We start from the raw sequence: 13371 nt of genomic DNA on the forward strand, positions 1-13371 counted from the left end.
CTTAAATACTTCACACGATGAGTCCATTTGTGGCTAAGAGAGTTACTTTGGATCACATAGAAAAACATTATGCAATATCTAGTTCACAGTGTTTTTTTTTGTTGGCTTCTTCTTCCAATCACACCTTTCTCTGTCTCTCTAGCAATGAAGAAGTCAGACTCCGGTGAATTACTGGGTAGGAAGGTACCTCCCCAGAAGCCCAAACGGAGCCCGAGCACCCAACTGTCTTTTGATGCTCCACCCCCTCGGCTTCCGCCCCCAGCCACACCCCTGCCATTCCAGAGTGCTGAGAGCACTGGTGATGATGAGCCTGTATACATTGAGATGGTGGGTCAAGTGTTCACCCGAGAGACACCTGGTGTGCCAACACCCTCGGCCACAACACCTGACTCTGACTCAGATCCAGGCGAGGAAGCTATCTATGAGGAGATGAAGTACCCAGTGGCTGATGATGCCCACCAGCGACGCCTCCCACCCAAACATGAGCGTGCCAAGTCATCAAAATCCTACACGTCCTCCTCTGTCTCTTCTTCCTCCACATCTTCTTCACTCCCTCGGCCCTCGTCCTCCTCACCCTCCTGCCCTTTGCCATCCTCTAAGCCCAAATCTGCCGTCTCCATCTCTCACTCTTCCCCCTTACCTTCATCCTGCTCTGCCTCTTCCACACCTGTACCTCAGCCTCTCTCATCCTCACCACACCCTCCTCGAGCCCCTACCCCCTTCCTCTTACCAGGCACCAAATCAGAGTCAGAGATTGGCTCCAGTAAGATCCCAGCACCTTTCCCCAACTTGCTTCAGCACAAGCCACCTCTGTTGGCTTTCCCACCCCCAAAGAGTGGCTCTGCCAAGCTGGGCTCCACCAGCAGCCCATCACCAGCCAGCCTGCCACCCACTATTGGCACTTCTGTTTCAAAGGAAGCAACAGGTGGAGACAAGGAAAAGGAGAGGAAGGAAGGGCCAGCACCAGGCCTACGAGCCCGGAGCCACTCAACACCTTTGCCTCCATCCTCAAAATCTTCCTCACCATACTCACACCATCATCACCATCACCACCCACACCATCGGCCCTCACATTACCACCATTATCGCAAACCTGAGAAAGAGTCAAGTAAGGCCTCACAGGGTACTTCGCAGTCATCAACGCAAACTCAAACACAGGCCAAAGAGGGCAAGTCAGTCAGTTTTCTGCTGAAGTCAGACAAAGCCGAGAGGGAAAGGGAGCGAGAGAGAGAGAGAGACCGAGACAGAGAGAGGGATCGAGACAGAGAGAGAGACACGCCAGTCACACAGTCATCCAGCCAGGTTGACATGGCTGCCTCTACTGCTGCCACCACAACCACTAGCCTTCCTCCAGCATCACTGTCTTCATCCACATCATCGGGGACACCGTCCACATCCTCAGCATCACAGAGGCCTCCATCTCGCTCAGTTCAGCGTTCACACACTCCTCACACACACCTCCCTGCCTATAAGCCCCCACCTGCAGACAGCCCCCTGCTCTGGACATACCCATCCGCAGGATTCCGTCGGCCTCCAGCCTATGACAGCTTGCGTGCTGGCACACCGATGCCCTCCCTGCAGCCAGAGGGTAGTACCAAGGCTGGGAGCACCCAGGTCCCACATGCCAAGGCAGGGTTCCTGCCCTGGGATGCCAGCGGGAGTGGTCTAGGCTTCACTGATGATCAGGTGTACTGGCCCATGCACAGGAAGCTGTCCTTCAGCCATGGCAGCAGAGAGACAGAGAGTAAGAGACTGGGTGGAGTGGCATGGGAAGGTGGAGTAGTAGAGACAGAATAGAGAGGGAGAGAGAAAGGGTCAGAGAAAGACGTCTGGGAAGAATGGAAATAGGGAGAGAGAAAGGTCAAGGGAGAAAATAGAACATGGATGTATTTAGATAGTATATTTTCATTCAAAAGCATCCAACTGCCAGAAATTATATATGGACCATGGGTATCCTTCAAATGCTGATGTTGATATTATGGAGAGGAGCAACATGAGTAATTAAAGTAATCGAAAGTAACTTTTTAAAGTAACCAACTTTTCCACCTCATATACGAAAAGATTTGCATAATTTTTTATATCTGCTTTGCAGTGAGTTTTTGTGCACAAACCCACAAATTGCATAATAACAGGCGATTGAAAACTCCACTGTGGACAGTGTGAGGGAGAGGGAGAGAGAAGACGGGAGAAATTGTGTCAGCATTAACAGCAGGGGTGCCAAACTATAATCCTGGAGGACTGTAGCCACAACACTGCGCACTTTAGGATTTTCCCAGAGCCAACACCTGAGTTGGTGATTCCTGGGTTCCCCATATGAGGATGATATGTAAAATGTTGGGGGGGTTAGAGATGTTAGAGAGTATGCTAGTACAACATCCACTTCTGCCATTAGTGATGAATGATGTTTGCAATTCACTTGCATTTTTTGTATTCTTAAATATACAATCCTTGCTTTAATATAAAACACCTTAAGCTGACCAAAGTAACGTATACTTTCCTCTCGGTCTGTAGAAGAAGAAGGCCGTGTGTGGAATGGCAGTACTGATGCTCTGCTAAGAAGAGACAGAGAGGACGCTGGGGGTAGTGGCCGGGCTGGAGGCGTTTCTGGAATCCCTGTGCGGGCAGCGGGAAGAATTGGGCACAGTGAGAGTCTAGCGGGGGCGGATGGGCCGCCAGGCTTCAGGGTAATGCCCCGCACAGGACTGCCCCTGCCATGCCAGACCTTCCCTGCCTGCCGCAACGGAGGTCATTTGATTTTATTACATAAGTATTAACTATTCCTCTCCAGAGAACCAAATATAACTGAATGAAAATCTGTATGTTTAAATGGTGAGCCATTGCTTCCGTTATATGTGCTAGAATGAGTTTGACTTTTGATGGAATGGTTCTTTAGTTATGTTTGAAAAAAATGTGAATTTTATTACAGACGAGTCTTTGGTCCAATTGCATACAGAAAGTAGAATTAGGCCTTAAGGATTGACCTGCCACGGCTTTTTGAAAGCAGACCAGAAAACAGTAGACATGCTGACTATTCCACCAGAGGGACTGTGAGGTTTTTAATGCTCATTACTTGCTAGGGTTATAAACACATTATATGGTTCTACTGATCCTGAGGCAAAAAAATAGGTTTCTGCATTTGCTAACAACATTGTTGAGAAGAAGCTGAAGTGTAGGTGTGTGTGTGTGTATGTGTGTGTGTGTTAACAGAGCTCGGCCGGCTGGGTAGATCATCCTCTACATCTGGAGTGAGGCAGGCAGGAGGGGATGTTCAGAGACAGAGTAGCCTGCCGGCTAGAGAAGCTCTCAATCAGGTAACTTTTGCTCTTACTGTTAACATATTATCATATATCATATTTCAAGATGGCGGTGAGTAAGAAAGCAAACATGGATGGGCGTGCTGTTATGGGGTGTGACCCCAAACTTGATTATTTTCCAGTAACAGCATGTCTGAAAGTGTTTTATTCCTATTATACCACAGCAATTGATCAATGATTACAGACCTTCCTTTAATAAAGAACAACATTTTTATAGTTTATTGTTACATTTAATGGTATGTAACATTTGTGAAAGTTATTTCTTGTTATCATTTATGTTACAGCAGCTATACAAAGCCATTCCCTCATGACCCTCTTTTTTTTTTTTGCCTCTTATTTGAAGTTCATGTGATGAAACAAATGCATCTTTTCATGTTACTAAGAAACCACAAAGCCCAATCATGTCCATGCTGAAGACTTTTGGAGAAAAATTAAGTTACAGCTTTACCTCTATTACAAAAAGCTGACACTGGTGACTCCAAAAATGCTAAATAAACTACACCTAACAGAAAACGTGTGAAAATCCATTTCTGTGGAGTATCCCCTATATAAGTCCCTGTGTAAGTTGTTACTGTGGAAACGATAACGCATTAGAACGAGCACATAAATATAAACCTGTGATTTACATTACAGCCAGCATTACTATCAGAGCTGCCTTTTTTTAATCTACACCTTCTGACTAATCAGATTTAAGAATTCAACATAATTCCTACCTATTTCTTAATAAATGTTATATTGCCTAGAGCAGACATGATATAAACGTGGAATACATGATGATGCTGTGCTGAGCAGCAGACACATGCATGTGTGATCACACCATTACACCAGGCATTTATGGTATATGGCATCAGCATTTAGAGTAATGAGTGCTAAACGCAGTAGATGGTATAGGATGAGATTCTCCTGATTCTCCAGCATCCCCACCCAAACGCGTCTGCAGAGGAGACGAGCGGCGGGTGTGCAGCTGTGGGTTCACCGAGTCCAAAGCGAACGAGGGAAGCATACAGAAAGACAGAGAGGAAGACAGGAGCTGCATTGGGATAGGAAGGGAGGGAGAAAGAGAGAAAAAAAGAGGCAGGCAGCGTGAGGGAGAAACAGATAGAAGCAGGCAGAGAGAAAGGGTGTGTAGTGACGTTGGCGTAGTGTGTGTGGGTGTGTCTGCGGTGTAACAGGCAGACGGTAAATACAGATGATCAAACATAGACACGGCTAGTAAGCTTCCGTCGTTATTTTCAACTAGCACTGATACCTGGCATCTGCCTGAAGAGAACGTGATGGGTGTGTGCATGTGTGTGTGTGTGTGTACATGTGTATGTGTGGGTGCGTGTACAGTTCTACAGCAGCTCTACCTGGTGTTTTGGCTGCTCGGCTATAATTCTGCTGCTTCTTCCTGCTTTTTTTGCTCTTCTCCTGTTTTTCATGTGCCGCCGTCTCTTGGCAGAAGCTCAGATGCTGACGCAGACGCAGTGTGTGACTGTATGTGTGTGTGTGTGTATGTGTGTGTGCTGCATAGCCAGACTGTGTGCTGATTTGACCTTCTGTCTTGCAGCAGGAGGGGTTGGATGGGGGGAGGTTGTACAATATCTCCATCTGGTGGCTGTGTGGGAAACAGCAAGAATTCAGTTGTGTTTAAATCTGACTCAGTGTGCCATGGCTCATGAGGTCAAATGTTCAAAAGGTCACTGAAGTCAGAAAGAATATGTTCAAATTCATTCAACTTATCTAAACTAGGTGCACGGCTTCTCTTTCTCTATCTATCCCTCCCTGATTCATCATTGTATCTCTTTTCATCATTTTCATCATTTTTTTTCATCACTGTTGCATCATTACTCTCTCTTCTTATATGCATATCTTTATCTCGGTTTTGCCTGTTGTCCGCACCATCTCTCTCTCTCTCTCTCTCTCTCTCTCTCTTTTCTGTCCTTGTCTCTTCCTTCATTTCCTTTATCTCTCTTAATTTCTTTCTTTCCTCTTTTGCCCATCTCGCTTAGTTTCTTTTTGTCTGCCCAGCCACTACTATATCTGACCAATATAATCCAGAAATGTTGGATTGGCATGGGATCACATTGCATCTGACATATTTTTCAAAATGATGCACTGATGTGTTTGTTGTCTGTAATGTGGACTGACAGTTTTCTTCTTTTTTTATGCAACATCAAATAGCTGAGTCAGAGTTGTCATCACTGATCTCCATTAGCTGAAAGAGAATAATATCATCAGAATTAAATAATTTTTATAGAAAATATACCAGAAAATGAAAAATTGGATTGGTACGTCCCTAGTCTTGCCATTGCTTAGTATTATTATTATTATTATTATTATTATCACAGTGCTGTTGAATTCTCGATTCTGATTGGTCAGAAGGCGTCAATTAATTAAAACAGTTTAACAATTAAGACAGTGTAAAGCTCTGAGCTCTGCTGCAAGGCAAATCACAATATTATATTAATGTGCTTGTTGATTATTTTCCTCTAACAGGAAATTTCAGGAGAGTGTTTATAATGTTGGCAGACCAACAAGCTGTATCTACGTAACTTCACTCTTTCACCCTCTCTCTTACTCTGCAGTTGCACGCTCTCTCTCAGGCGCCCTGCAGTCCCTCTCTGGCTCGTGCTCAGGCTCAGACCTTGACTCAGGCTCAGGCTCAGTTCCACCTGCAGCAGCTCCAGCAGCACCACCTGCAGCTGCAGTTCCAGCACCTGGCCCAGCTGGCAGCGCAGGCTCAGGCCATGCCAGGCACAGGCAGCACCTCCGCCGGCACGGCAGGCAGCCCAGGCACAGCAGGCACAGCCACCCAGCGCGATGGCAAGCTGCTGGAGGTGATAGAGAGGAAGCGGTGCCTGTGCAAGGAGATCAAAGCCCACCGGCGACCAGATAAGAGCCTGTGCAAGCAGGACAGCATGCCCATCCTGCCCAGCTGGAGGAAAACGCCTGAGCCGCGTAAGACCGGCACACCACCCTGCCAGAGACCGCAGGCCGTGGTGTGGGACACGGCTATCTGACAAAGAGAGAGTTGGAGAGACTGAGATACACTGATGTGCCACTTTATTAGGTACAGCTAACTCGTGTCTACATTCACCTGACACTTTATCAAGTAAACCTCCCATGTAGGGGTATAACGTAATGCCACTACGTGTATCTGTATATGTTTAGTGCTCCAAATATCTGTATTCAGTTTTAAACTCAAAGTGGGCATGGCTTTTTTCATTCTTTCTTTTTTTTAGATTAAATATGAATATTAAATATTAATTTAAAGAGATAACTGCGCAGTTATTTTCTTTGTTCGTACCTGCCCATGATTAGCTGGTTCTGTTTACCAAAGTATAAACAAATTACTAGCCTAAGTTAAATCACTCTGACCCTTTCCAGGCACTGAATAAAGATTAATGAATGAACACCGTAAAATCGTTCAGCACCACGCACTCGTTTACAAACGCAGTCTTTGTCTGACCCACAAGCTTCATATCTGACTGCTCACTCATGCCTGTATGAAAGCAAAAACCTCTCTCTAGCATGGCTTTTTTGTTGCATCCGGCAGGATCCCAGTCCTGATGCACTGAAAAAAAAATCGAATAATGTGCCTCCTATTCGTATCTGGATTTGCATCTGTTTAGAACGCATTATCTGTTCATTCTGAAGATTCGTATTCGGTTACATCCTAACTTTGTAGATATACAGTTACTGACTGTAGCCCATCTGTTGCTATGCACCAAACCCCAAAAACACTGCTGTGCCTAATACACTTGTACTACTGCATCATACATGTCACTGCTGTCCTGAGAAGATCCACCACTCAAATAACGTCTTCTCATTGGTCATCCTGTGGTTTTTATTAATGGACAGGTTAGAGGGAGGCTGATACATTGAGCCAGAAATACGCTACAGTTAGTAACTTTATTCCTACAAAATGCTCCTACATGGTATGTGTACATGATGAAATGACAACTGAGTGTATATACAACATAGCTGTACCTAATAAATTGGTAAATTAGTGTACGTGTAATATCTGCAAGAGAGAAAGTTTAAACGAGTAGAAAGAGGATGGAGGGAATATTAATAAGATTGGACAGGTGAGGAACCTGTGAATGTGGAAAAAAGACGGGTGTATTATAAAGATGTAGAGTTCATATTGTATATCTCTGGGTTTTTTTTTTGTTTTGGTTTGTTTTTTTGGGGGGAGGGGGTTATAATATCACAGCGTTTTATGTGCCATATAAAGACAATATATACATAAACACACGGGAGAGACACATTTCAGTCGGGACTCTCTTTTACCTACCATGCCTCATCGCGACTACTAAGAGAACTACACTGAGTTTACAGCCTTTTAAAAAACATACTGGACTTCTTACACAAACGTTTGGAGCTCTCTATACATATTCTTGAACGGATGGAGAATTTCTCCAGCCAGGATGACGGAGGGATGAAAAGATGATGAAATACTTGACACATCTGGATGACATGGAAGTACAGCGGGGCGCTTCTACATTCCAGAGGGATATGTGTGTGTGTGTGTGTGTGTGTTGGGTATATGAGCTATCATGACAAAGATTTTAAGGCTGTGGCCAGTCTGTTAATGAACAAGCTGAAGTGTATGCGTGTGCGTGCGTGCGTGTGTATTTGTGTGTGTGTGTGTGTGTGTGTGTGTGTGTGTGAGTGTCTGGAATGTGGATATGGACAGGACAGACTTAAAATGAAAGACCTGGAAAGTGATAATGCTGTAGATGAGCACATAGTGTGTGTAGAATTAAAATGCAACTAGTTAAATTCAACAAAAAAAAAAATACACACACCTACACAGACCAGAAGGTATCATTCAAACACTCACACGCACTCAATACATACTTACACTGCTTAAGCAAACACAGACACACACACACACACACACACACACCAATATGTACATTTCACACACATGCAAACACACACAGACACACACACACACCAGTACATACTTACACTGCTAAATCAAAACACAGACGCATTGTAAAGTACAGAGGTGTGTATTGCCGGCGTAGTTTGTATGAGTGCTTATTTGCTGGGTTTCTCGTTATGTTGATATTATTGATCGAGCGTGAAGGTGACCAGTCTCTGGTTGCAGCTTGATTGTTTATACTACCTAAGAGTTAAACACAGAAAGAGATGATTCTCACACGCTCTTTTTTGACTTTTGTAGCAATTTGCTTCCGGAAACATAACTGGAGTCTGTTCACACAGAGCAGACTCCCACAAAAGAGCTTCATCACATCATGCACAATAAGCAGCAAGACCACGAATGTCCACTTTGATGTGACGGAGACGTCAAACGATGAAATTCTAGATGAAAGTCTCATTGCTTAGTGTACTTACATAATCAGCAAGATAATAGACGGGAAATAGAAGCTAGCTGTTTAGTGGACTATTAAAGGAATACTCCACCGTTTTTCAACTGCATTTCTATCCAACACATCTGTTTATGGAATAAATTTTTTTTTACTCTGCTGCGCAAGCATTCAAAGTAAGAACAGCTTTGTGAAGACATTTCTTTCATACTAAGACCTTTATTGTTAAAGTGTAATGACCTTTTTTTTTTTGTCACGTATTGTAAATGTTTATTGATGGAATTCAACAGCTGCCCTTAGTTTTGAATTAAAAATAGTGAGTAAAAAGCTTCTTTCTTTTACTAGACCAGGGAAACAAGTCAAAATTGCAGACTGTGATAATCAAATGTATGTTACAGACGTGTTGGATGGAAGTTGCATTGAAAAACACTGACGTTTTCCTTTAACATTGTTTAACATCAGGTGTATCCATGCTGAAAATCACGATCTCATTTCGATCTGCTCGGTTATGGTTTGGCATTTTGGGCAGTTTGGGCATTTTGGATTCGGAGGCTGAGAAAATCTTTGTAAATGAATCTGTTGTCATTGTCATTTTCCGTGTCTGGCATCAGTGCTTGTGTCATTATTTATTTAAACGGCTTCTTGGTCCGTAGGAGGATGAAGAAAGTGTGTTGGAGTGCCAGACCTAAATCAGAGCAGTGAAGATCGACAATTGCGTGTTTCAGGATGATGAAATCAGATCGGATAATCTATATCTGGATGGATCTGCAGATGGATCCATGACTCTGTATCATACGCTAATCCATGTACATAAGTTAAAGTATTATTGCCTCTTCATATCAGTGACAGCGTCATCATAGGTGTCAATCATATGGAATTGTTGCAGAGATTCATTTGAGGTTGGTTAAGGTTCAATCACTCTTACTTACACACACACACACACACACACACACACACACATACACATACACGAACACACACACAGGCTCTGCCATTCATATCAGACACTAAGAGGCAAACCAAGATAAACTTTTGTTCCTTTGCTGTGTGGCCTGGACGATCACGCTCCTCAAACGAATAAACAAAATGCTGGAACTAACCGCACAATACAGAAACAACAAAAATGCGAAATCACACGCGATGTGCTAAAATAAACACACAAGGGTTTGAAATTGTAAAATAGATATGTAAAACTGTATTGATTATGTAGCAATTCTTTCCACTTTCATACTTGTAATCGACAAGTATACTGTAGCATACGATGTATAAAAAGTACAAGGTGTTTAATTGTTTTATAAAGGAATTTAGTAGTTCTATCTGTGGCAACCTGTCTACACTGTACCGAATGGTTTGGCCCGTTGAAATGCAAGCCCTCTTACTAAAGGCACGGTCACAGACACAACAATACAGTATCTCCTGCTAAAATTATGCAAGTCCCTTTAAACAGGTCTACTTTTACTGCTTTTTTAATCTATTTGTTTATTTATGTACAGGAACCACCAGCCCAGTTTGGTCACTGTTTGGATATTTTGGAATACTTTTGCTGCTATTGAATTACTACTGCTGTTATAAATAGTTTGTCATATTCCTCACTACTGGTAACACTTCTCTTATTATACCTCTTCCTTTTTTTGCTGCATTTGACTTTCCTCTATTTTTTATGTTCTTGAGGTCAGAGTAGAACGGAGTTTGGCCTAACTATTGACGAGTAGATCTTTCCGTGATTGTACTATGGCACGCAAGTGGTTTTTTCCGTTCTTCTTGTGGTTGTGTTTTAACTTCGTTGTTTCTTTCTAAACAGTTATCACCAACTTGTACAGTTTTCACTTTATCAACACTACTGAGAAACGGAAAGGTCACATTGCAGCGTCGTCAACGCCATTACCGTCTTCATGGTGTCATTATGGTGTCACCCTGGTGTGGTTATGGAGTTACCATAAAGCTATTGTGGTGTCATCAAGGCCTCGTCATGATGTTACTATGGTGTCAATCATGGTAACACCATTTGACCACTTTTTACCCTGATATTGTCATGGTGTTACAGTGAGGTTACTATGGTGTCATTATGGTGTTCTAATGATGTTACCATGGTGTTGATAGCAATCACAGTAATGCCACAAGACCATATTGAGTATACTGATACTGTTATTCTGGTGTTACCAAGAGGTTACTGTGGTGTCTCATGGTGTTACCTTGAGGTTGCTGAAGTGACATTATGATGTTACTGAAAGGTTTCTGTGCTGTCATCATGGTATTACCGAAAGGTTACTGTGGTGTCATCCTAGTGTTATTGTGATCACTGGGGTGTCGTCATGGTGTTAACCTGAGGTAACTATGGCGTCATCATAGTGTTCTCATGATAGTCATGGTAACACCATATGACAGTCATGGTAACACCATATGACCTAGTTGGCCACTATGTGTTCCCTATCAGTGTCCTTGTGTCATCATGAGGTCACTGTGGTGTCATCATAGTGTTACTGTGGTTACACCATGGTGTTCTCCTAATGATACCATGGCATTTTTGGCAATTGTGGTAACACCATCACCGTGGTGCTCTCATGACTGTTCCACAATGACGCTGACAATCACCACATGACCCAGGTTGGCACTATCAGTACAATCTCTGTCAAACAGAAAGGAGAATCACAACAGAGGAAGTAGAGGGCTGGTGCAATGCATGCTGGGAGTTCTCAAAGGATTCCAACTTAGAGAAGGGTTGGGCTGTGTCTCGGTCTGAATAAACTGTGCCCAATTTGTACTTCAAATATACTAAGTAATCATCTAGTTACAATTTATTACAATGAAGGGGTAGAATTAATGATAAAACTAGTTTACAGAAGCTGTCGGCTTTGCGTGTCTACTTAAATGGTGGCCATATTATGAGTGCCATAATATATTGATATGGTAAGATACGATGTACCTTGGAAATCACTGTAGTGCTATATTTGCATTGATATCGTCATGAAATAAATTTTATATGATGAACTGAACAGTTGTGTGTCTTGATGTGTCTTGATTGGAAACCAGAAGTTATGCTTAAGCTCAAGAACCTCATATGAAGCTGTCTTGTAATATTATGTCTGTATTTTCTCTTTGCTTTACATCAATAACACAGTGCATTTGTTACCGCATTGGTTACGCCACTGATCTCCCTTCTAAACCTACCATGTTCTCATGCAACTCTACCCTAAACCAGAAGGGGGTGCCATGTCTATGGTATTCCATTAACATCAGCCAGAGAGGCAGAGATTACCTTTGGGACAGCTGTTTATAGCTGAGACTGCGGGGACAGAGGCGTTCGCTGTTCCGATTAAGCACAGACTGCTGGGTAAAGTCAGCTCTGGCTTCACACTCACGGTGACTTCAGATAGTATGCAGACCCCTTATGTCTTTTTTTTTTACACATTTTATTGTAACTGATTTAATAGAAATTGTATTAAATTTGCACATTTTTTAATAATCAAAAATCTGAGAGCTCTCATTTAGATGCATATTCAGACCCTTTATTCAGTACTTTGTAGAATCGCCTTTGGCAGCAATTACAGCTTGTCTTCTTGGGTAAGTCTCTACAATCATTGCACACCTGGATTTGGGCAGTTTCTCCCATTCTTCCTGGCAGATCCTCTTAAGCTCAATCAGATTGGCTGGGGAGGGACTGCGAATCTTCAGGTCTTTCTACAGATATTCTATGGGGTCTACGTAAATCGGGATTTTGACAGGGCCATTCATGAGATTTGTCCACTCCAGCATTGTCTTGGCTGTTTGCTTTGGGCCATTGTCATACTGAAAGGTGAACCTTCGCTCCACTCTGGAACATGTTTTCTTCAGGGCCCTCTATGTATTTCACTGCATTCATACTTCCATCAATTCTGACCATTGTCCCTATCCTTGCCACTGAACACCCTATGCACCACCATAGCATAATGCTGCCACCACCATGCTTCACCATAGGGACTGTATTAGCCATTTGATAAGTAGTATCTGGTTTTCACCAGATGTAGGACTTACAGTTCAGCCGAAAGTGTTCAGTTTTTATCTCATCAGACCAGAAAATCTTTTTCCTTGTGCTTTTTTCCCTCAGAATCCTTAATGTGCCTGTCATATGCCCTTTGCTAAGGAGTGGGTTCCGTCTAGTCACTCTACCATAAAGGATTAATTGATGGAGTATTTCTGAGACACTTGTCCTTTCAGCAGGTTCTCCCATCTCTGTGTAGGACTTCTGAAGCTCTGAAGTGGTTACTGGGTTCTTGGTCACCCACCTGACCATTCTAGCCTGGGCTGAATTGTAAATTTAATCAATTAAATCTATAATACAATAATATGTGCAAAAAGGGAAGGGGTCTGAATACCACTGTATAATAATATCCTGCCTGTCTAGAGGTGGCAGATGGTGATTGTCATTATTATCGTGTCTTTCTGACATGTTGTCACAATCAGACGAGCACCACTGATCTATTAATAAAGCTGTCAGTAATACATTGATTACAGTGATACAGTGGCATTAATAGTGCCCACATAGGCTGCTTTTTTAAGCTACACTTTTTTCTAGCCTTCTGTGCTGATGTGGAAGTAAGCAGCTCACACAGTGTATACACTGTAACCATAACAATGCTACCACTAAGTCCTAGCTAGTACAAGCGTTGTAGCTGGTATTATTATTATTATTATTAATAATACAGCTTAGATTTATTTGCCAACATTTAGTCCAACTACACAAAAGATCTTTGGCTTGG

General features: G+C 42.9%; 1 protein-coding gene across 3 annotated transcripts in view; it reads left to right on the forward strand.

The window, feature by feature from the left end:
- Positions 1–11628, forward strand: part of LOC113531170 (neuronal tyrosine-phosphorylated phosphoinositide-3-kinase adapter 1) — a 41774-nt gene extending 30146 nt beyond the window's left edge. For all 3 annotated transcript variants that reach the window (XM_053230392.1, XM_026921717.3, XM_053230393.1), the window contains exons 4-7: positions 143–1744; positions 2512–2745; positions 3208–3311; positions 5882–11628. In XM_053230392.1, coding sequence (XP_053086367.1) covers positions 143–1744; positions 2512–2745; positions 3208–3311; positions 5882–6316 — 2375 coding nt within the window. In that variant the 3' untranslated portion in view covers positions 6317–11628. The remainder of the gene's footprint in view (positions 1–142; positions 1745–2511; positions 2746–3207; positions 3312–5881) is intronic.
- Positions 11629–13371: the final 1743 nt, after the last annotated feature.

Source organism: Pangasianodon hypophthalmus, chromosome 27 (assembly GCF_027358585.1).
Source record: "Pangasianodon hypophthalmus isolate fPanHyp1 chromosome 27, fPanHyp1.pri, whole genome shotgun sequence".
In the NCBI taxonomy this organism is placed as follows: domain Eukaryota; kingdom Metazoa; phylum Chordata; class Actinopteri; order Siluriformes; family Pangasiidae; genus Pangasianodon; species Pangasianodon hypophthalmus.